Raw genomic sequence first — 26,475 nt, forward strand, 5'->3', positions numbered from 1 at the left:
TCTTCATTTATTTGTATTAAGTTGTACATAAAATGTATATATGAAGGCTCACTTCCAAATGTCTACCTAACATTTGTGGGGGAAAATGTTTACAAATAGTTGTAATTGTATATTGAAAGTTTGGCAACATTGAAAATGATCACACACTCAAAATTACCACAAAGACTGCGGCTCATGAATTGCTGTTGGGTTATTGTTGGAAGTCATGTTGATCAAAACAAAACAGATTGCCAAAATGCAAAGTACTTTCCTACATCTCAATTGTACAAAATTTATGTAACACATATGAAACTCCAATCATACCACTACAAGGCATATAATTTACCTAAATCTGTAAACTCTCCAAACACAAGAGCCCAAGGGCACTGTGGTTCCTTGCTTGGGGTATATGACAATACACATAATATTATCAAGCAAGATTAGGCTCAAATAGTCCTAGTAATTGTGGTCCTACATGTTCCCATAATGTAACCAACACTATAGCCAACACTTTTGTGATCACAATATGTGATCGGATTTTTGATCAAAAGGCACTTTTGAGATCTAAATATGGCATCGAAAATGTAAGAAATATATGAGACCTACAAGCGTGTCAACAGATATGATAACATTGGTGACCTCAGATGACATGACCTTTAAGTTTCAAAATGTTCCACCACCCCATTCACAACTTGTCCCAAAATATTAACCATGTCACACCTTGGCATTGAGATTTAATTGCATTAAATGTCTAAAAATTAACTTTGAACTTGTATACATAACTTCACACACAAAAGGTCACCCGGAGGTCAACCAATTGACATTTTTGATCGGTGAGACCTAAATAGAGCATGACTGTAAAAATTCAAACATTTTTTCTTTGCCCATTTTCTCCCCCCAAAATACTACTTTTTTAACATTAGCTGACCTTTGGTGACCTTGTATCACATGACCGTTAAGTTTGAAAATATTCCCCTATACCACTTGCAACTACTCCAAAAATATCAACCTTGTCACACCTTGGAACTGGGAGTTATTGCACTAAATGTGTGAAAATTAACTTTGACCTCATATAACTTCGCACACGAAGGTCACACAGGGGTCAACCCATTGACATTTATGATCAAAAGGTACCTTTGACATCTGAAAATATCATCGAAACTGTAAAAATCCACAAAACACGAAAAGGTCACCAGAGGTCAAATTGAGGTCAAGTGTCACCCAGATGCGGGTCGACAATTGGATTACATTGAAGCAACTCCCAACCCTAAAGGACAATTTGTTCTCAAGTTATCGCAAAAATAATAGTTTTTATCATTAATTGACCTTTGGTGACCTTGTATCACATGACCGTTAAGTTTGAAAATATTCCCCTATACCATTTGCAACTGCTCCAAAAATATCAACCTTGTCACACCTTGGATCTGGGAGTTATTGCATTAAACGTCTGAAAATTAACTTTGACCTCATATAACTTCGCACACGAAGGTCACACGGGGGTCAACCCATTAACATTTATGATCAGAAGGTACCTTTAACATCTGAAAATAGCATCGAAACTGTAAAAATCCACAAAACACGAAAAGGTCACCAGAGGTCAAATTGAGGTCAAGGGTCACCCAGATGCGGGTCGATAATTGGATTACATTGAAGCAACTCCCAACCCTAAAGGACAATTTGTTCTCAAGTTATCGCAAAAATACTAGTTTTTTATCATTAATTGACCTTTGGTGACCTCGGATCACATGACCGTTAAGTTTGAAAATATTCCCCTATACCATTTGCAACTTGTCTCAAAATATCAACTGTGTATCACCTTGGCACTGGGAGTTATTACACTAAATGTCTGAAAATTAACTTTGACCTCATATAACTTAACATACAAAGGTCACCTTGGGTCAACTTATTGACATTATTGATTGATGGGACCTAAATAGAGCATCAAACTATACAAATTCAAACTTTTTTTTCTTTGCCCATTTTCTACCCCCAAAATACTAGTTTTTTAACATTAATTGACCTTTGGTGACCTCGGATCACATGACCGTTAAGTTTGAAAATATTCCCCTATACCATTTGCAACTTGTCCAAAAATATCAACCATGTCACACCTTGGAACTGGGAGTTGTTGCATTAAATGTTTGAAAATTAACTTTGACCTCATATAACTTCGCACACGAAGGTCACACGGGTGTCAACCAATTGACATTTTTGATCGGAGGGTACCTTTGATATCCAAATCTAGCATCAAAACCAAACATTTTCTTTTTTGCTTGTTTCCTCCCAAAATAAGCACATTTTTTCTAATGTGACCTTTGACCTTTTGACCTTGGTTTCAGATGTAGTTTAATCTCCTGATTCCAAAAATCAAAACGACAAGTCTGTACAACCATCCTAACTCCGACCGAAAAACTTTGACCCCATATCACTTCGCACATAAAGGTCACACGGGGTCAACCTATTGACATTTATGATCAGAAGGTACCTTTGACATCTGAAAATAGCATCAAAACTGTAAAAATCCCCCAAAACACGTAAAGGTCACCAGAGGTCAAATTGAGGTCAAGGGTCACCCAGATGCGGGTCGACAATTGGATAACATTGAAGCAACTCCCAACCCTAACGGACATTTCGTTCTCACGTTATCGCAAAAATACTAGTTTTTTATCATTAATTGACCTTTGTTGACCTTCGATCACATTACCGTTATGTTTGGAAACAATCCCTTACCCCATTCACAACTACTCCCAAAATATCAACCATGTCGGACCCTGTCAATGGGAGTTATTGCTGTTTTTAATATATTGGTTTTTGGCATCTAACTGACCTTTGGTGACCTTTACGGGCACCAAAAACAATAGGGATCTTCCTCTCACTATGGGCTATCCACCCAACAAGTTTGATCATGATACATCATTTCCTTATTGAGATATCGTGTACACAAGCCAAGCGTCACATACACACACACACACACATACACACACACACACACACGCCAAGTTGAACGCATAGGTTCCTTGCTTTGCAAAAAGCAAGGAACCAAAAATGAACTTGGAGAATTCAAGAGTTTTGAAAGCTGATATTGTAAGAAATCAAGTCTGCAATTCACACAAGGGTTCTGCTTGATACACAACATTTGATAAAAAGAAGAAAAAAACAAATGTGGTTGGTTAATACTATCAACACACCATAAATAACAGTGGGATAGTAGTGATCTAGGCATACTAAAATAAAATTAAAAATATAATCTTCCCCTCTTTTATGGAAAAGGATTGGTACTACAAATACTCTAAGAAAGCTGGGAATTTGTTAGTCTTTAACATCGAGAACACAGTTAAATACAAACTTGCAACATCTCTGCAAGACTTGGATAATAGTATCCCTTTACAGATCCACAATATTACGGATCTTGGAAGTTGTTGCCTATACTTCAATCAAGTGGAACTTTCCTTGAATTTTGAATCTGATATGAATTCTAAGCTAATGCCTGGTCAGCTTTCTCCATATGTTTAGTATACATCTGATTAACAGTATCTCAACATAAGTGCCATTTATTTCCATGGTACCTACAAAATGGCATCTTTACTTTCAATGAACGTTCACCATATTATTGAATTGTTCTATGTCATACCTTGGTGTGGGGATCTGCAAAAATCCTTCTAAGTGCATCGGTCTCTGGACTCCGTACATCTCTCGTTGATAGTGCAATCTATACAAGAATAAAGCATATTCAGTTTTAGTACATACCAGTGTGTAGTTAGTACAAACCAATGTGTAGTACATACCAACCTGTATTTAGTACATACCAAGACCTAAATAGTACCAATGTGTAACAAAGAAGCCCTTTCATGATCCTACCTACACATGTCCCATGTGAAAATGCTGTTGACATAAATTCAATGGTAAAAAGTTGTCTAAAACGTTTCCCTGTACTTGAAGCATGAGGAAAAAACTAATTTAATAAAGTGAGTCATCAGACAACCTTGACTATATGGAATTGGATGTAATTTTGGTAATCCCTCTTTTGCCTTCTTTTATTGCCTAGCCCAACCCCTACCCCTGCATAATATCAAACCTACTGTTGACGTTTCCAGGAAGTTGTGAAGAGTACTTCCATGTTATTACCATTCTGATTTCTGGGGTTAGTTATTGAAGCAGCAAGTAGTCAAGAACAGCAGAACAGTAAGAAAAAGATTTTTTTGCCAACTCTGAAATGGATATACTTTCCCTAAATTTCCTCCAAGAGAGTCACATTGTAAAGTAACACAGGTATCAACTTGTACCAATATTCTGAAACGATTCTCAGCCAAACATACAATACCAACATTTCTTGGAAATCTTTTGTATTAAGTTCAAGCGAGGCCAGCAAACAACACTTCTGTACTTAGAGTGCAGTGACGGTATCTTTGAGAATCGGTGTTTGAAACCGGTAATTCTACAGAGAAATTTAATACAGTAAAGTCGCTGAAAAATACAAGATATTGCACCATAATAATGCAACAACAAAGTGAAAGATACAAGTTAAAGATCAAAGCCTTTAGGCTAAGATCAAAGTCTTTGGGCAAAAGGAAAATTTATGCTGCTTAATCCGCATTTCTGCAATGGCACACGACTAAATATCACCAGGAGGTACTATTGGACACTTGATAGCCTGTAATTGTATACACCGCTGTGACTTTAACCTGATAATAACATACTGTACCTTCTCTCTTCAAAAACCAAAATATTTATCAAACATGATTTTGGTCAGAACAGAAACATCTTTCATCACAAGCCTAGGAAAACCCTCCAGGGACATTAATTACAGTCTTACTCTAGCTGACACATAAGTTCATTTGATCTGACCCACATAACATCACCCCCCCTGCCCACCCCCCCCCCAAAAAAAAGAAGGAAAAAACCATGTTAACATTCTTCAAGAGCAACATATCAGCAAGTCATCCTTTATAGGGAGGATGTCATCATCAATGCTACTCTAAACATGGTTCACCTGCCCTGAAGGTACATTCAATCTAAACAAAACATGACGATGGAAGATCACCTCAGCCACGGATGAAGGAGAGATATTCTTAAAAGTAGACCTTAATCCATGCTGCTCTAATTACTTCCAGATAAATGTACTTAATACTATTATAATACCCTAACGAATGAAGAAGAGCTGCCCTTGTTTTGATCTAGTTCATCAAATTAATGAACACGGCCAGGAGGAAGAAAGGTTACGCTTGTAACCATGGCAATATGTCTGCTGGCATAACATTACAAAGTCAACATTTTCTTCGGGTAATGTTGAGCAATATCTTAGACTTTTATGTTTGTCATTTTATTTGTGTTGATGTGAACATCTAAAATGAATTGTGAAGGTTCCCCTGATGTACCGAATCTAAAAGAATTGCTTTCCAAGAAAGTGATAATTCAGTGAGGTTGCAGTAGGTCAGTCTTCGGTGACCTCTTTATTAGTTGTGGACACATATTTATGTACAGGACAAGAATGCAAGCTTCCTTAAAAAGTGCCAAGTAGTACAATCATCGCAAATCCCTCCCCCCAAAAAAAACTTTCAGTGACCGAAGATATTTAAGATATTTCGATACATTTTCATAAGGAATCGATCCCAATCTACCTTAGCAAATTTCATTTCCAGTACTGAAGAAGAGGAAGTGAACAATTTTGAAAATCTTCCGATATGCGTTTGCATGTGATTAAACTATGAAAGTGTCCAGGCAATGTAATAAGTTTTCAAATCACAATCATTCTTTATAGTTGCTCCCCGATGAATTGGTCATTTTGCTGTCTCATGTTAGATAATAAGAAGCACCTTTGGTAAATTTTGCTGGAAACTAATGACCAAAGTCAAAAAGAGTACTTTGAGGCATGCAGAGGTGGCTTGAACCGACGACACTGAAACTATATTGTCGGTTTAAAACATGCCAAAGTAAGATTTGGGAGGTAGGTTTGAACAAACTGATAAGGATTCAAAATTACATAAAATAACAACTTTTCAACCATTAAAAAAAAAAATCAAATCAATAAAATACTGTAGGTACCTCAGCTGCCAATAATTCAGCGTTTGTTGCTTCGGGGAGTGGGAGGGGTTCCTGCTGATGTACCTCTGCCACCTGGTTGTGCAGACTAAGAGCCTGCTGGAAGTCTGAGTTGTGGAAGAGTTGCTTCAAAAACTGGATGTCTTCTCTGTCTTCGTGGTCGTTTAATTTACTCTGGATTTCCTCTAAACACGAGAATAATTCCTGGACGTCTGCAAACGAGGGAATATGAGTGTCAATGGTACAAAAGTGTTCGCATCACTGACGACGCGATACAAAACAGAAACGATAGCAGATATAACGTTCAAACATACATGTATGTAAACAGGGCAGTCACACACCTTGAATGGAAAAGAAAACATGAACAGCTAGCTAGCACAGGTCTACAAATGTTCAAATTATTATTGAATGTATGAACAGTAAGTAATAACCCCCCCCCCTCACCCCACTCCCCCATTCTAATATATATGGAACAACCCATCATCATATAAACGAAGGCACGTTTACATAAATTAACAACCTCCTAATATTAATATTAATGACCTTTAATTGACTGAAGTTGATAATTTCCTTCCACTAGAAGTCAACTTGACACTGGTTGCCCTTTCAAGAAGCCTAAGAAACGTTTACAATCAGTAATAGTTCGCAAGGTTGAAAAGTAACAAATTTATTCCATTTCTCCTTCTTTTTCCTGACGAGTCTGTACCTGTATAAAAACGGGTATTTCCCTGTTTTTTGACCTGTTTATCCAGCTCACTTATCTGATACTCATTAATAAACGTTTGTAAGCACAAAACATTAAATACGATAAACATGAAACTGACCTTCAGTAAGTAGGAAGCTGATCTTAAGGAAGTATGAAACTGATCTATAAGAAGTGTGATCTTCTATTTACGTTGAGTTGACACAAATGTTATCTTACCCACTGGTTTGTTGCTATTTGTATAATCTTGAGATGAAGTTGCCTTCTCTTCAAAAAGTGGTTTATTGCTAACTGGCTGTAATAATGGTGTATTCTGACTATTACTATGGCTTGAATTCTGCAAGAACAAAAAAAAAAAAAAAAAAAAAAAAAAATTAGGAAAAGCTGGTAATAAATCTCAATGCTATAAGTTAACACTATCATTACAGCATGCAAGATTGGTACATTTGAAATCTCTTCAGCACCATACAGTTTAATTGAGATATGAATGGAGCAATAGCAATATCAATACTGACAACTGTTGCTCAGATACTGTACGTCCAAAAATATTTGATCATACCAAAGTAAACAAAACTGTCAGTTAATAATCAATGCAAGTACAATTGTCACAGCTGTCTAAAGATTGAACATGGAAACTGACAATATGATGTGAACTGTCATATGACAACAATTCATGTTACTAAAGCTGCCTCATCCTCACCTCCCCCATCCCCCCACCCCCTGCTCCACCCCTAAATAAATTGTAGACATTTGATATTCTACCTTCATTGCACTTCATTTGCTGCCTGATTAAGGGGACTATACATTCTATTGCAGCCTTTAACTTGTCAGATAGCATGCACCCAACTATCCCCTCATTAAGGAGTTGTTTACCACATCCACCAAATATTACTCAAAACCAATCTTCATTTTTTGGGGGCACCTGGTTTACAAACATTAACTGGGAAGTGGTAAGCAAGTAATTTATGATGCCTTTTTGATTTTCAAAATTTTGTAAATCAAGATCAGTTTGTATTTAAACTAATCATAATGAAATAGCAAATTTGAAAATTCTTACATCACTTTTAGTCAAAGTAATGTAACATCTAACTTTGCCAAAAAATTAACCAAAAAAAACAATAAAAGGAGCTGCTTTTAAACCAACATAGGTATATAACTACATCCAGAATCTACCGATACCCATCATCAACCTAAATAATGAATGAGTTGACTGTAAATAGGCCATCCACTATAAACCTCACCAAGAGGTACTTTCCCTCTACACCAAAATTTGAGTATAAATATAGAAGAATGAGAAAATGTTTTAGGACAGTTCAAAGACAGTTTCCAAGAATGAAGATGAGATTTTGAAAGCCACCTTTTCTCAGCGCTACTGAACTAATAAAGTAGACTTGTTGGTACCTTCTCTGTTCAAACTTTTCTCATAAAAATATGAAAGACATTTTGACCCATCATTGGTCAATGACTGTCATTGTTAAATGGCATGGCGATAAAGGTACTACAGGTAGCATCTAACCAATACCCTCCCCCCTTTGTATACTACTTTCTTGAATCTTGAGTAGTATATACAACTTGGAAACTACTTCACTTGAGTAGACACTGGAAGCCTTTATCATACAGCACAGTTGAAAAGACTGCTTTGGATGTATAGAACAGAATCTATCTATGGGTATTGAAAGGTTTTCTCCATTTGTAGAGCGGTGACCTTTGCCCCGCCCCTCTGACCCTACCACACAATGATAACATCTTCTGGCCTGATCCTTACTAACCTTAACAGATTGCTCTAAACTCTTTTCATAGCTCAGTAGGTTTTGACAAGATAAATACTACAGCACACCAGATACAGTATTAACTATTAAAGTTCCGTGTACTTGTGTAGATAGATCTGTTCAGCCTGCTCAATAGGACAGTACTATGAGAGAGAGCGAGATACTCGTACTGTGGTCTTGCAGAATTGTTCAGTTGAGTAATTCAATTGAAATAACCCGGGAAAAATCTGAGAAAAAAAACCCCTCAGTAGCATTTGGTGAATAACAGCAAACGTTTGGCTCTAAAGTACTATATTTGACAAGCGGTATAAACTGTTGCTCTGTTTAACACTATAGATTATAAAGCAGGCATTCAGTATCTTCAGTTGGGACTGAGTTAAAGGTTTGAAGAATCGATGCACTTTGCACAAATTCAACCACTTCTTTGTCAGCCCCATACACATGCATCATAATACGGTAGGAGCCTAATCAATGACACATATCAGCAGTTTGATCCAAAGCTCTAAACTTTTGATATTCATCATCAAAACACAGATGCCCTTTCCACCTCCCCCCTGCCACCTCCCATTCCCATGACTGGTTTCAACCACATGTTTTATCCGTGTGACATTACTTCCATTATTTTTCGAGACATTGGGATGCGTTCATTTTGGTGTTGCCTCAAGTTCTCACAAAATACAAGGTTAACAGGTACTAAGCCACGTCCGTCCCTACTCCTGTATCGAGGTATAAATGGACCATTCTTTTGGCAGGTTGTCAAAGTAATCCTCCATGAAAAAAAAAATTAATTCTAAGCCAAAAAGCATTGTAATTTTTGTTTCCCTGCCTTACACAAAGCAGCATTCCATAAATTGCTCATAGCTGCTTAAAAGTATAAGATCTGGTTTGAGACCCACCTATTTGTAGTGAGCCTTAAATTTAAGCCCACCAACCCAAGTTTAACAGCTCACATCCCCAACGATGATTCTATCTTCCATGACGTGAAAACAGCCTTTAAGTTTTCGAAACAAATATACCAGTTGCAAGAGGTTGTATGATATACGGTCTGGCTCATACAGTAGTTCCTTACCTTGGTAAAGTTGTTTACTTTGAAGTGGTTATTTTCCTTTGGTTTTCCTACTTTATTAGCTTCACCATTCGTATGGTTGTTGGGTATTGTCTCGATCCCATTGACCCTGGTGGGTCCATTCATGGTGGCTTGACCGTTGACTCCGTGGTAATTATTTGGAGGGTTTTTCATTCCGCTAGCTGCCACAAAGTTAGCGGGACAGTCCACTGCCACCTCCCTCACGGGCCGCCTGGAAGGAGTCTTTTCGGGGGTCACCGCTGCCATGTTTGCATTGTTCGAAGTCATCCGATCAGACTCCTGGGCAGCTTTTCTCGCTTGGGATGGTGATTGGCTACTCTCTTGAAGAAGATCGTCAAAATTTATAGCGGGCAAATTTGACGACGTTACAACATTCTGTCTCACGGATTGCTCTCTTACAAATTCTGAGGTATCTGGGTCAGACGACTGGTGGCTGGAATCGATAGAAAAAGTCTCTAAATCAGAAAAATGCAGATCTGGGCCGTCTCCTCCAACTGTCGCTACCATCTGATCCCCTGGCGGATCGTCAATCCTAAACGTATCCTGGGGGAAGAGTTGACTCAGCCGCTCCTGAATGTTTACCGTGCTGTCCCGTTTCACCACCTGAACTGATTCAGCCAGTGGTTCCTCCTCGTACGGGGGGGCATGTAAAGAAGGATCGTTTGTTGCCGTAAGTAACCCCTCTTCTAAATCAGCATGCACTCGCAATGGAGAAGCCTCAAGGACCGGTTCTCCATGCTCCACAACAAACTCTTCCTTTTCAACATGACCGTTTGTTTCTGGAATGTGGATCTCTTTATTGTTCGTATACGTGGCTAGATCGATAGCTTCCACGTTCTTCTGCGACGCTATTCCGTTCAGTTTAGCCTTGGCCTGTTCTTCGTTAGCTACCACGTAGGCTTCCTTTAATCTATGGTTCTCTAGATCTGAAATCAAGGACAGTAATAGGGATATTTAAGAATTGATGACACAAAGATATTAAATTTTAGCTAACAATAGATATTTGTAGGTCGTTCAAACAGGTAGACATTTCCTTGGTCAAAAACATAGGACAAAAGAGATCTTGTGTGACAAAACATTTAATTATATCTGAAGAGAAAGAAAGTCTACAGCAAAATGCATCCTGATACTTTCATACACTTATTATCTGAGTTAGCAGTCAGGTAATCAGTATTCACAACTCAGGCAATGCCACATTATACATTATAGGAGTGGTAGATCTATGGCTGGCCATTTCTGGACAGAAATAGCTTCCTGATGTTCACTTTCAATAAGGCTGACAATTGTCATCAGGTGACCTGTACTGGTCAGATACAGTAAGCTTCAATATTACTGTACATGTATGTACCAATGAATGAAATGAGTTTCCGCGTTTACTAGCCAATATCACAGTTAAGTGTATACTGTTCAAACACACATGCATACACAATTGGTTTTCAACTGTTCTAGGTAAAACCACAGAAGTTAATGTACAACAAAGTAAAAATAAAGGTTGAACAGTTTAACATTTAAAATGAATTTAGGGATATAACAAGCTCATAAATAAACCATGCTAAAGCTCACAGTTAGATAAAAAATTAGACACCAAGTGGAATAGTTGCATCACGATTAAATGGTAGACAAGTATGATGGACTCCTTTAAGGAAAAGCATTCTAATCTAGAGGACATCGTCAAAACAATCAAATGCTAAAGATGGAAACAGGAGAGAAAACTTTGCAAGTTTGTTACATGTGACAATAAACGATGTTCCTTTTCTCTCGTTCCTTCTTCTCTTATGGCATTGGCCTAACCCTTACCCTGACTCTGTCCTCATCTTTGTGTATCATGCACCTGTAACGTACTATTTCTAGCTAATATATAATAACAGTAAATCTCGAAGCTTGAGGCAGAAATGGCATTGATTTTTCAACAACAAAAAGGGGGGGAAAATGCAGAAGGTTGTCGGTAGTTACGCATGAATCAATCACTGGCCCTAAATGACTGCGATTAATCTGAGGGAGAAGAGGTGAAAACGGCATACTCTGTCATCTTTCAACGAGAAACGGTCGTCAAGTTTCCATTACATGAACAAGATCTGGCACGTAATACTGCTAATAATAGCAGAGCAACCATTAACGGTTAAACTCATGAATTCTCTGCGATTATATGATGACACTTCTTAGTTCTTACAGACAAGAGAGAATGACGTCAAGTATTCCGGATCTAATTCTATTCAAAGTCGGCAGAAAAGGCTCTTGATGGAAAGAAGGGACAAAAACAAGTTCTGGAGAGAAACATTTGACAGCAACTAATGGAACTTAACATTTTCCAGACACAAACATGCCTTTAAAAAAAGTTAAAACGGATTTTCAAAACTATCTGTTAGGAATTCCTTCACATTCCCCACCAAATCGTAAACAGACTGTTTCGGCAATGGAGGTGATGACCTCCATGACCTTCAAGGTCACAATGTTAAGCACAATGTCACAGGCCAGCTTTTGATTTTTTTTTTTAAATTCCAAACTTGACTCTATTACGAAACATGAGAATACATTTCTCTTTATACTGCATTCCAGATCCCTTTCCCCCCCCCGCATTCCCATAGTTGACCCTAGGGGACCCAGGGGTTGTAGCTCTATCTCAACCCCCTCCCCCTCCCCCCCTTGTTAATCCTGACTATGCCTGACTATAAATATTTTGTAAAATGGTATGAACTCAGCAGACTTTCAAGACAAGAAAGACTGATTCACCTGATGACACTGTAAGGTCTATGACTCTCTGCTCATTAGAACTAAGCTTTCACCATGTAGTAGTATTTACTTAGTAAAACCTCATAATATTCATTCCACAAATTCCAGCACATCTGAGTCCATGTTGAGGCATACTTGAGATGTCTATTCCAGCAGGGAGCAATTTAAACCACTGATTGTCAGAGCCAGTTAAATTCAGAGTGGTCCGAGATCTCCAGAACTTACACAATGACAGATGGAAAAAGCTCCAGTAACATTCCTAAAGGTTATCTGACTCATATTTGACTTCAGGAAGAGGTTATTTTACAAGTTGTAGACAGACTTATTGTACAGGGAAAGTGTGTCAGAAATAACATCACTTTAAATACAGTATGTTTGTATGTAAATCACATAGACCTGTTTGACAATATTCCACTTACCATCAGATTCTCTCTAGATAGTACAAATATTATAATATATGCAAGCTACCAAGTACAGTATATCTGGTCGCCTATTTGTGTCTCTATGTTAGTGAGTCAATAAAGTCACTAAAGTGTCCAATACCCAATTTTCGCCCTCCTTGTTGGTACACCACATATTATCTGAAATTACTATTCCAAAGTAACTGTGGAAGTGTGTTACAAATAACATCACTGTTAATACAGTGTTTTCTATGTAAACAAACTACATAGACCAGTTTGACGATATTCCACTTGTAAGGTCCATTAGGACTCACTCCATTACAAATACTACTTTATTCTATATATGCAAACTACCAAGTATATATATCTACAGTATGTTGGTGAGTCAATGCAGTCACTGCAGTGTCCCATCCCCATTTCCGTCCTACTTGTTACTACACCACATCATCTGAAATAGCTATTCCAAAGTAAGCGGGACTTCCCACTAATATATATCACTGTTGTTGTGCCACAGGGCCCGGGGCCTTAGCTACTGTAATGATATTTTACTTCAATACCTTCTTAGTTGAGGGTTATTTGAAGGTTTTAATAACAAACCTATAATATCGATGTCTTAATAATTTGATGATTCCTAACAGCGGTTTGGTAAACTCACATAAACAGATTGCATTTTCAGTTAAAACCTCATCTTTCCTTTTAAAACAATTTTGAGTATCATACTATCAGAATGTGGTAATTGCAAATTCCAGCCAAAGTGGAGCTTTCAAGTATATTGATGTATCTGAAGTAAATTTTTTCCACTTTAAATCAACTGATCTAAATTTAATTCACAACATGAATGAATTAACTGGTATAAAATTTCAAGACTGTACAATGCTAGTCACAATTCTTGGCATATTCAATGATGATTATATAGTAACCGTTAGCCAAAAAACCTAAATATATAGAAGAAACAACTGCTGGCACAAAATCTCATCAAAAACCTGAAAACTTTCCTGTATCATCCCTTTAATCCTTTAATTCGCTGAAATACCTTGGAACAAGGTTCATTTTGGTAATTACCTTGCTACTTAAGTATTTGGCTTGTATAGCTTGTTTTCTTGAGTCAAATGTAATTTCCCAATCGATTACAAAAACAAACAACGGGGAAATAGCTTCAACATCAACTTGAAATGTATCAATTAGTGATTAAATGCCATGAAAAAGTAACTTTGTATTGTTGTTGCATCCCCACCCCCCCCCCTTATTTTTCCTGTTAAAACATGTATGCTTGGATTAAGATTCCTACTAAATCAGTGACTGTTAATGGGTACAGAAGAGTAGGAGCATTCTCTGTACTGCATGGCAACATCACATTATGTCAAACCAGGAGAAGCTACACTGCCCCCCCCCCACCTCCCCATGAAACAACAAAGTAGGATATATCCCTTCCTATGAAGCCAGTGAGGCACTGAGGGCAGTGGCATTAGAAGTAATAAAACCTATCATCTGGGAGGTTGTGTGGGTTACATCCTTGCCGGCCTAGGGTAAGTAAGGTGGGTTTTACAACTAGGAGTAACCAATGGTTTTCCCACATCTGAAATGGTCTTCCAAAGTGAACTACAGTAAAAGTCCTAACAGTGTGAATTTGTTTGCGAACCTGACATGAAGCGTAAGTGTCAAGCTATGAAGTTTCTACTACATAAGCATGTGGCTCCTTAGTATCATAAAATATCATACAGAACTTGACAAATAATAATGATGCTTCCAAAAGAAGTGTGGCTATCATGAAGGCATAAATGTACTTTTGTAGGAATTTCAAACTTAATTTTGATTCTATTGACAAATACTCTTTGCAGTTCTCAGTTTAGCAAATGTACTGCAATTACTATTATAACTCCATAAAATGATTCATAGACACACAGTTCTACCCACTGATAATACTATCAATATCCTTACAACACAGTAAACCTACATGTATTCATCATTAATAACTAATTAGCACTAATACTGTCTTTACTCACAAATTATTCATCTTCAACATCTACCTCCAAGAACTTCACAAAATAGATTCACAAAGAGTCTGATCAACAACAAATTACCGTCCTTTTAGGCATTCCAAATGTGGCCTGTTCATGTTTGACATGAAAAATATTCTCAGTATTGTACAATTCCAATAGAACACTATAACTGCAGTTATAAGCTTAAGTCTCAATAGCATTAAGCAGTGGTAGGAACCCCACAGCCAGATTCACGACTCAATTCAAATACAAATCTCTAAACGAGCCTTTAGGCATTAGCTTTCTGATGAAGTGATCCACTCAATACACTTGGTGCTATACAGCTTCTGAAGTACTACACACACACACACACTGTGATAATATTCAACCACTTGCAACACACAACAAGACCAGCTAATCTCTATGGAATGTTGGCAGGCCTACTATTTTCCATAAAACCTCAAACAATACACAATGCAGTTCACTAGCATCTATCTCTGTCAGGTGCACCTAACTCACCAGTGCTGCTACACACACAGTACAGAACTTACCTAGTATCCCACGGTACAGAATTAAAAATCAAACTTAAAAAAAACTTCCAGTTGAGTAACTTTCAACGTTGTCACTGATTTTTGTAAAGTTATTCCAAATATATTCCATAAAATGATCCCACAGAAATGATTTCTCGGTTGTTTATGTTTTTGTCCAACTCTGCAAGTACCTGCTGCTTGAGGCACAGAGTCACCTTACAGTGAGCATTTGTTGAGTTTAATCATGGGCAAGCTTAGAAAGCACAGATCACAAACCTGTGCCTCTTTCTACACAGGCACTGACCCTACATGTAGCCACATTCCACACATACCTGATCCAAAGTGGGTTCTTCCATTGTGCAGTGTGCGGGGCAATTTGGATTTTTCTTTTGGGGCAAAAGAAGCAGATTTTTACTGTACAATGGGACTTTGGAATCAGTTGGTAGTTTACAAGAGTTGGGAACTGGTTTGCAGTAGAGACACACTTACAGGCTATTATTATATTTAGTCAGTACATAAGTTTGGAGTGGTTTCATGAGCTGACTCATAAAATATAGAGTTACACAAGGATGAATTTTCAGCTGGCAATACTGAAACAGTTAATGCCCTTGAGAAGCACAGTATCATTTACACAAAAATATGTTGACATTTTCTTTGCCATTGGAAATGTTTACTTTCAAAGCAGACGGAAAAATTCACTGTTTAGTTTTATATTGCATGTCTATTTCAATAAGTATGATCACCTTTACTCAAATTATATTCACAGGGAAAAAATTTATTGTTCTAATTTTGAATAGCTGTTTGGAAGGTTCTGAATTTAGACTCCTATAACTACTGTGATTGCTGAGTAACAAAACACTGTTAGACATCTTTACACTTTTATTACTCTTATTTTACATAGCAATACCAGAAAACAAAATTTCACTCGTTTATTTATTTTTCTGTTGAAAACCAAAGTAATGTGAAACTAACCAGTTCTGTGACTTGAAGCAGTAATGACCAAATAACAATGGAAGAAAGAATTTTGGTGACAGGTGAACGTTTGAATCTTGCCAATCTTGCCTTTTAACCTTTCAGTAACTACTTCTGAGCCAAAAAAATTCTGTCACCATGAGAATATCTCAGACTGGATTTTAAGGCGGACTTCCTTTGAATATTTTAACACCAAAATTAACAGAAGATAGATACAGACTTTGTGGCTAATTGTCCCATGTACAGAAATCCTGTGACATATAGCAAATATCAATGCACTGGCAATGCCACATATGGCTACAATATATTCATGACAGTCTATGTTTTGAATATAAGTATTGGGACAGACACTACTGTCATTTAGCACTTTCCACTATTCAATGCATTATATCAATGAAAGTCTACTTGGCTAGACTGAGTTTGTTCCCTTTTCAATGAGACATTTAACTGTAACCCTTCCTCAATGTCTGAGGATAAACTGGACAGTAAGAACATCAAGTAACACACTTTTGGTCATTGTACATAAATTTTACCATCATGAACCACAATAACAGTATCAATTACCTTGAAGAGCGATCCGAATGACTTCGGGGAAAATTAAATTATTTTGTGTACATGTACAGACCAGTGAACCTCTCCTACAGTGCAACCTACACTGATACATAATTATATACATTATGGAAAGCAATGCTGATCATGATTAGCACCTGTGGTCTAAATTGAAATCAGATTGTTGTGGTGATCATTTAACAGCCAATCAGCTGTAAGCATGCACACAGGATGCAAACCTCTAAAGCCAAAGAAACCAATTTCCCATATAGTTAAGGTATGTAAAAGCAAATTCAAAACTTCCAAGATGAGCCCATCCTTTGGACTACTTGATTTAATCAAACAGGTATGAATTTTCGAGTGCAGAACAGACCGGCTTAAAATATAAAAAGTGACAGCCATCTAGAATATAACACAATGTTGTTGTTTCACAAAGCACTATTGTCCCCTCCATGCTATTATCCAACCTTAACCACAATAACAAAAGAATCATTATAGATTGACATAGTCTTGGAGAGTTTACTTGAGTCACTTTTCTATTCATTTTTTTCTTCTTGCTTTTATTTACTTGAGTCACTAGGAAAACAATGAGTGGAGATCCCAGCTTGTACAACTTACCAAAGATAAAAGAGCAACTGTTGATGGTACAACCTACACATAAGTCAAGGATGAGTAACTATACAACGAGTTTATTAAGGAGTGCAGCTTTTAAACAGGAACTGCATTCTTTCAAGGTTACACATAGATACAAATCCTGCATTCTGCCGGAACTTGAGCGAAACTTGTTGCATGTCCTTACATAACTTTAAAAAATTCATGTTTACACCCCCCTAGCCCCCACCAAACCCCCCCGCCCATCTCCCCGTCCTCGTTCCAGGTCCATTTTGCTTATTACAGTTTCCATACAAACACTTTGAAGTCATGAAAAAAATACAAAAGTGCCATGTAGGCTAGAAATGATAAGGACCATGTATGTAACCACAACATAGTACTGTCATTTATAAAAGAAGTTGAGACTGGAGTGTAGTGAATAGAGTCCAGCTTGTTCTTTTTGTCTTACATAATCTAATAAATCAAAGGTTACTTACACCTTCAACACAACTGAAATTAACAAGAAAGTTATTAGATATGATAATATCGGCCGCCATAGCAAACATTCATGTTAACAAATCTCACACAAGAAGCAAAACTGAGGGTACATGACTTACCTGCTTCACTCATAGATTTTCTTTTCACTCTCAGACAAATAGTCCTGGACTTAACACACTGAAAAGTAAGTGAAAGGGGGAAAAATAGGTTATTTCTTCACTGTAAATGGGAAAAAATATATACAGAGTAGAGCAATGTCACCTCATTCAAACAATACTATGAGCTGTGTTTTTTATGAGGAAAATTTTTTCCTCATTAATTAACTCAGTGTCAACTAAAATCAGATTTTATAGTATAAATATATATATCAACCATCTAAACTGTTTGTTGTATACACACAACGATTACACCGGGTATCATTTAGGTGTTCAGCTAATCCCCCCTCCCACCCCCCTGCTCCAAACCAATTAGTACCAATGGCTGGTGAAAGGATAGTTTTATCCCATAATTTCAAGTGCACATGGTAGGGCCATTGCATGTTTACTATTTCCATTTCACACAGTATTATAGATCTACAGAATCAAACTAGTCTGGAGTTACTCTGGAATAGTTCCAAATTGAGACCCTCAAATCTTCCTCTTTGCAAGGATAATACAAATCATCAAAATCAAATTCTGATGCAGTGTCAGCTAATTTGATTCAAACCAGCCGCTGTTTGATATTAACTATACAAATCATCAATAAGTTTGCTATCACTTGGATTTCCAGGCTTGCAATCTAACCAAGATCTTTGAAGGAGCAAATTGACTTTTAAGGAAACAGATAATAAGTATGCACAGGTGTCAAAAGTTCTCCCTTCAGCACACAACTCTTTGACTAGAACTGGTTCATGCATCCAATTGCAGGTTAACTGCCATACAGGTTTCACCAGGTTAGTAAGTTACAGATTTTCCACAAAAACTTTGCAGGAATATGATGTAGATCTTTTGAATGGTAGATTTGGAAGGAAGAAGGTGATGATATCAGAGAGGGGTCACATGATGGGGCAGTGCAAGAATGTTAATACCAGAACTGCATACCATTCAGTCTGATTAAGAGATACATAGCTGCTCCTAATACACCAGTTAAAAACTATTGTAGTCCAATACACTAAAACCAAACTGGGGTATTACAAAACCATGTAAATGTTTTGCAAAACATTTAAATTTACTCCTCAATTTCATTGTTCCAAGCAGATTTTGGCAGACTACCATCCCATCTGAGATGTGTTCAGGTATGGTAAACACAGATTCAACACAGAATGTGACTTGAAACCGGCTAGTATTTCAACTGACTCATCCCTAATGGAATCCGAAATCTCAAATCCCACAGAGAGTAAAGCTGACCTATTGGGTCATGACAGGTCATCAACAGGACAAGGTGTTGCAATACAAACAAGACCCTGGGGACACTAATATTTTCAAAACCTTGGGAAAAACCAAACTGTGGAATTTGAGTAAGAGATCAAGTTTGATCAGGTGTGCAGTGGAATACAGTAACAATGCCTGACCATCTCCAGTATTATTTTACAAGGCTACAAACATCCCACATGGTGTTTGTCTGTCAGTATGTTGAGGGACCCTTTTAAAGATAGAGGCCTACGTATGTAACAGTAATCAGGTAATACAGTTAAGATAGACCACAGAGTTGCCCCTGGATAAATTGCATTTTAATAATCATTAATGGCTTAGCTCATATGTACTTGATACAGTTTCGTTGTGAGAACTGCATCATGGGAAAGCGGAGGAGATTGAGAAGAGAAAACAAGAGAAAGAGATGTAGAAACAGACAAAATGACTTTGCACACAAATCAAACTGATACTTTATGGGTTTATTATATGGGATACATGGGATATGGGTTTACTATATGGGTTTACTTGGGTTTGGTGTTTTGGGTTTTTGGGTTTAATATATGGGTTTATGATATGGGTTACTATATGGGTTTACTATATGGGATACTATATGGAATACCATATGGGTTTAATTAATATTACAACTGAAATGATTTAACAGAAGGTTGCAAAAAGGGCTATTAAAACATATCAAAGGCAATTAGTTGTGCATTTAGGATTCTTACAAACCATACACACCTCTACAAAACATCTTTGCACTCAAGATTCCTTTTCAGTGGCAATTTTACAATCCTGCCCACATGCCTGCCCCTATCCTGTAATGCACCAGATATGGGAACTAACCTGTTGGATGTGAGTTATAACCTCTGCATGTGTCGCACTCTCTAAAGTGTTACCGTTGACTTCTATGATCTCGTCTCCGACTTCAAGATCGGCTCTGTCGGCAGGAGAACCTGGAGTAAGGAAACGAAGAAGCACGGAAGTTTAGAAACTCAAAAACTCAGAGTTAATAGTCTGCCAAGCACTTGACACTGACTAGCTTAGATCAGTTTCCATTGTGGGGTTTTCGTTTTTTTGGTAGTCCTCCAACAATTCGTTTGGACAGTTCTAACTGCCATTACCAAAGAACCAAAGAACTCAAACAGAAACTAGAATCCGTTCAAAACAGGGGTGCTCGGTTCGTAACCGCTGATTACAGAAGGACAAGCAGTGTGTCACACATGAAACAAAAACTGAAATGGGAACCGTTGGAGGAAAGAAGAAGAGTGACTAGGGTCTCCATATTACACCAAGCCCAATCGGGTCGCCTTGCCATACCAACGCAAACAATTCTGCGCCCGGTCGTCCGCTCTTCAAGACACGGATCTTACATTCAAATTCCCTGCAACAAAAACTGTTTAAAATTCTCATTCATGCCAAAAACTCTAATAGACTGGAACGCCCTCCCACAACACATCAAAGAAATCGAGGACAAGGATAACTTTAAAGCGGCTGTCGCCCAACACTACAGCCAGAAACCAATCACAGCATAAACAAGACTGCACCACCCTACTCGTTTTACCCCTTTTAGAGGAGTTGAGTAGTATCACTCCAGATCCAGATTACATACTTGACATTCTATGTCATTATGATATAGGAGGATTGAAAAATCCAATGTTTCAAACAACTTTTGTTTGATTGAATGTGAAGGATAACAATTTTTGTAATAGACATATTAGCAAATATGCAATGATTTTGTGAGGACAAGTTAGGAAGACTGAAAATGTGTTACTCAGTACTACAAAACTTTTTCACCAATGTGTTGCATTTAGAATAACATCCTTCCATATCACCAAAATGATCTTTGGCAGGTCACACACTATCATTACATTCCATCTTCTGTGATTTAATATCATAGCAACATATGGGATCAACAGGCATCCTTGCCCTTGCCTCAGTCTCTTTCAATCTCAAGAAGAAACATTTGTTCCCCCACTCATTTCCAAAGAAAAGTACTAACAATGTCAGAGACATCCCAAGTAAATTTCAAACTTGAAATATTTCAATTTTCTACAACTCCAGACAGTGTAGCATGTACTGTACTAAATGTTAACAATTAGAGGCCATATCTTTGACACACAAAAAAACCTTAAACAAAGCTGATACCACTGGTATGGTAATGTACTACTTGTGAACAGGCATAATAGTCTCCTACATGCACTGACTTGATCTGCTACTGTTGGTTCTCACACTTAGCACCATCTCCTCATGGGGCAGGGGCCCACACAGACTACCTTGTAATTGTCTTTTTGTGCCTCCCCACTAAAACGGATGTCATTTTTCTTCGAGCAACAGACTGAAATAGTTGCACAAATTAATCCTTCCTCCAACCCCTAGCCCTCTCCTTTCTTTGATTAACTGAATCAGTAGTTTAAGCTCTTAGCTATGTGAACTGTGTGCAGTAAGTGCAGTTGGGTCTTAGTCACACAACACCACCGGTACCTACATCATCATTCACACCAACCTTGTTTCATTGCCAACTGAAGAAGTTACTTGACATTCCATAGATATTTTATATTTGTGGCTGGGGGTAAGGAGGTCTAGAGATCAAAGCTATAAAAGTTACAAGATTAAGTCAAAGGTCTCACCATTATCAGGAAGGGGATCAAGTAGCACATACATTGAACCAAGAGCATTAAAAACCAGCTATCTCATTAAATATGTTAACAGCCAGATCATAACAAGAAATGTGAGGATTAAAGGTAGCAAAAAATATATAAATAAATAAACAAACAATAATAACCTAGACATAAAAACACTGAGGAAGAAACTGGAAAATACCAGCAAGGAAGATTTTCATAAAATGGTGGTAATTGGCCTGACCAAACAACTGGATCATGATATGTGTGAAAATTTGTGCGTTTTCTAATCCGCTATTGTGACTAAAATGGTATGGAAGGTTGTCAAAAATGGATTTAGAAAATTTACAGGTAATAAGTTATTATACATGTACTCTGTCCTTACTAATCCACTTTAATTCCCTTCCCCTCTCCCCTACCTCCATCTTTTCCCTTCTTACATCATCAAAAACAACTGAGTTGGATACTTGGCTTTAACTACTGACTGTTCCTAAATGGACACAAAGACAGGCAGAGTGAATAATTGTTTTTAGTTCACAAAAAAACCAAAAGCAAAACAAAAATTATCATACTCAGTACAGTACATGTGTATCAAGACAAATTTTGATGAGACGGGCCAAATATATCACCCCTACTGTGGCATAACAATCTGAATTAAGGCAGGCAGCTTTAATATTATTTACCACATATTTAATTAGTTCTATCCCATTCAAATCCTGCTGAGCAATTACAACTCCTTCATATCATCAAATATTGATAATTGTAGGTGAGTTTTAGTTTAGGATCATGTCTTACCAGACAGAAAACCAGACATAATCAAGAAAGTTTGAGTACTGACAGGTAATGATTCCATACTAGTATGCAGAAACATAGTTTCCTTTCAAAGCAAGTTTGTTGAATTGAATTTGGTCATCATTTTAATGCTATGCTCAATACTGAATTAACATTAAAATTTAAGATAATATCTTGATTTGTCAAAGCACCAATTCAAATATGGAGAAAAACAACATTCTGATATGCCTTATGAATGTGATAACACTTATTTATGAACAAGTATCTATTATATGAGAATCAAACCAAATTAATTATTCAAATTCTCGTTAACATTGACTTTTTTGAGGGGAGGGGAGGGGAGCAGAAGGGGAGGGGGTGGGAGGATCTTAGTTGATTCTTTGTTGAGGGGAGGGTAGGGGAGCGGAGGGGAGGGGGTGGGAGGTTCTTAGTTGATTCATTGCAATTTTACTTTTAAGAAATACTGAGTTTGATGAAATTCAAGAACCAAACCGAAAAACTTGCCTTAAGGTGGAATTTTACATTTTACCTCATGGAAGAGAGTTCAGTCACACCATGGTTATCCCCGGGTAGAATGCTGCCTACACATGTTACCAACTTAATTACCAACTTGAGAACACATGGCCAGTTTATAGGGCACACGAGATGAACTCAAATGTTAGCATACGCTACAGCAGAATGAACAAATTATATTAAAACGCATTATCAGAGACCATGGCTGCTGGCGTGAATTAACCTAGGAAAGATATACCAATGGTATTAAACCCCTAGTATCTATTAAGTCATCTATTAAGTCACACAGTATATACATGTGTACATATCTATTCAGATATACCAATGGTACTAAACCTACAGAGAGGAAGAAGATACACATATATACTTGAGCTTGTAATGTAAATGTACGATTGTTTCAGTCGGTGTTATAACAAATACAAACCAAACCATCATCTTCAACTTATTGATTATTACTGGCGAAGGATACTTGTGACAAAAAAACTCCCTTAAAAGAGCTAAGGAAACATTCAGTCCAGTTTGGGAGACATCATCACTGGAATGTTACATTGGGGGCACCACATTATCGTTGTGCGATGTGATGTCATCATGCCAAAAGGCAAAAACATGTAACTTTTGCTTTTCTTGTTATATTTGCATAATATTTTTCTCATCACTACCGTAAATGTAAACATCAGTGTTAGGTTAAATTTACAACAACTTTATGATTTATAGACTTGCACAAGTTTGCAGACTCAGTACATGTGAAAGAATATAAGTAAAACATAATCTCTGTCATACAGAAATTCAAAGTTTTAGCTTTTCACTTCTTAGCTCTGCATTGACATCTCCATTATGTAGGTTTAATCTGTGAGTTCACTTCTCCTTTAAATCTCAAGAAAGTATGTTACTTTTCTATTAAAATATGGTAACAAAAGATGGTCAACACTACTACATTATCAATAACATTACACCTTAAAATAGAATGAATGACACAACACTAGTTTAGAATGTTAGGGTTTATCTAGTTTAGTTTAGAGACCCAAGGATCAGAAAGCCTTACAGTAGCTTATTTGAGACTCTATCCTATGTTAGATCATTATCTGTAATGGCCTAACTTATGACAATACACCTCTTCATACAAAGATACCAAACTTACATTTTCTACTAACTAAAAAAAAATGTAATTATACATGCCTTCCAAGGTTGGCAAATGAAAAAGATATCACCTTTAAGCCTTTTTCTCCCCTAAGAATGGGAAGAATTTTGCTACAATGCAACTCTAAAATCTCACAAGAGGGCAGTATTTACAAAAATCAAAGCTTGTTATCTTCAGATGAATATAACATTTAAATTTCCCCAAATTTCCTCAGTTATTGAAACTATACATGGACACATAAAAAATGCTAACCTTTTACAGAAATGTTGACTTGCACGATGAATTTCCATTTCTTTGTGACATTCATGTTTCCATGGTGACAGAAATTGGGCAAGGTATTCTTCCCTGAACTTATGGTACCATCAAGCAATGCTTTTAGCTTATTGCTTCACCTATCAGTCTCTTTCACCGTTTTGGGCTATTATCTCAATTACAAATCAAAATATATCCTATATTGTCCCTAGTTTAAGCCAGCTTCTCTTAGGCAATTTGATTCCTCCCATCGAAAAAAGACACTTCGTTCTGTTCACAACAGTCAAGTACCTCAAGTTGCTGAAGTTGATCTCTCAAATATACAACTGCAAAAAGAAACCAAAATTTATCGAATAGAAAAAGCCAGACAACTTTGTGCCTTCCTGCAGAGATACGCCTCAGGGTTTTCTCTCATTACGGAGTCAGAGGGCAGGACACTTGTCATTGTAAGGATGGGCTGTACAAGATATGAGTCATATTGTGATTATTCAAAGTAATTTATAACGATTACACAGGCATGTAATCATGATTACAATCACGATTACATTAAATGACAAAATGAATTTTCTGACTGTTTGTGAAGGGTATTAAGGGTCACAAGCTATTTCTACGTTGGCGTAGATGGTCCACATATGTTTTAGATGAACAGAGCTCTTAACTACTTAACAGAAATTGCAATATTTCTTTAAAATATTTTTTGTTTGGGTTTAATGACACTCTCACATCATAGCTCATTTATACATGTAGGTGCCAAAAAGGGTAATCAATGGAAATTTCAAAAATTGAAATGCATTAACTTACAATTGAAGGTCAATCGATTACGATTACTTCACAAATTGTAATCGATTGTAATCGGTTAAGATTACTGACTGCGATTACTGATTACGATTTTCCGAAGCCTGTCTCAAGGGCAAAACATAAATGATCTGGTCGGAGCTCGAACCTGCAAATCTTAGATCACAAGTACAAGTCCACTGCCTTAAACACATACTACAATGCTCTCACCCTCTCAGAAACCAATTTGCCAATCATATAAATTACAAAATGCAATTTGAGGGAGGCAAACACAAACTTCAGTGTAAACAGGATATAAGATATCGTAAACTAGAATTAAAAAGCCTTGTCACACTAATGAATGTCAAGTATACCATATATTGGATATTGACTTTTTCCCCCAATTTTATTGATCTTTTTTTTTAAGGTATTGGTGCAAAGAAAAGAGTTGGTTTGTGTGTTTCAAAGGCTGTGTGTTACAAGGCAGTTATATATCAAGTGAGATACACATACAGTGTTGCATAGCTAATCAGTGAGTTAACTACAAAGCTTTATATTGTACATGTATGAATGAGCATGTAAACAACAGCGAATACAATTTTACCTCTCATCAAGCACTAATGATGATTTGACTCTATATCAATACTGTATACATGTACTGTATTACTATTGCATCACCTAGCAACAGGTAAAATTTGCTTCATACATCTGTAAAAACAAGCAATATTTTTCCTTGCTTACATAGCAAGACAACTTATTAGTATTTTATACAGAATTCAGTCTTAATTCAAGGTTCAATCAACTTTGAATATGAGCGTCCAAGATCTGGCTATATAGATCTTGAAGCAAAGACAGTCAGTGATATGTCAATCATAAAAAATCATAGCAGTAAACATCATCTATGTAAGTCTGAATACATGTTAAACACAATCACCATAACATCATCCTTCTACTGGTGTTAGCACAACATTTGTTTCATTTTCCACTGCTAGTATCATATACCTATGATCATTCAGGTAAGACAGTGTGTGGAAAGGTTTGTTAAGGTTGAGAGGTAGCAGTAAGGGGAGTGGGGGAGGGAGGGGTCACTGAGGAACTCCCACCATTATTTGTTTGTTAAGGTTGGGAGGTAGCAGTTTGGGGGGGAGGGAGGGGTCACTGAGAACTCCC

At 37.1% G+C, this 26,475-nt stretch overlaps 1 protein-coding gene across 4 annotated transcripts in view; it reads right to left on the reverse strand.

The window, feature by feature from the left end:
* LOC139971154 (protein PALS1-like) overlaps positions 1-26,475 on the reverse strand; it is a 76,701-nt gene that overhangs the window by 19,426 nt on the left and 30,800 nt on the right. For all 4 annotated transcript variants that reach the window (XM_071977383.1, XM_071977385.1, XM_071977384.1 and 1 more), the window contains 6 exons: positions 20,062-20,171; positions 17,947-18,004; positions 9,560-10,503; positions 6,941-7,058; positions 6,022-6,230; positions 3,611-3,688 (listed from right to left, as the gene is read on the reverse strand). In XM_071977383.1, the coding sequence (XP_071833484.1) occupies positions 3,611-3,688; positions 6,022-6,230; positions 6,941-7,058; positions 9,560-10,503; positions 17,947-18,004; positions 20,062-20,171 (1,517 nt within the window). The remainder of the gene's footprint in view (positions 1-3,610; positions 3,689-6,021; positions 6,231-6,940; positions 7,059-9,559; positions 10,504-17,946; positions 18,005-20,061; positions 20,172-26,475) is intronic.

This window comes from Apostichopus japonicus, chromosome 8, assembly GCF_037975245.1.
Source record: "Apostichopus japonicus isolate 1M-3 chromosome 8, ASM3797524v1, whole genome shotgun sequence".
Classification (NCBI taxonomy): Eukaryota; Metazoa; Echinodermata; class Holothuroidea; order Aspidochirotida; family Stichopodidae; genus Apostichopus; species Apostichopus japonicus.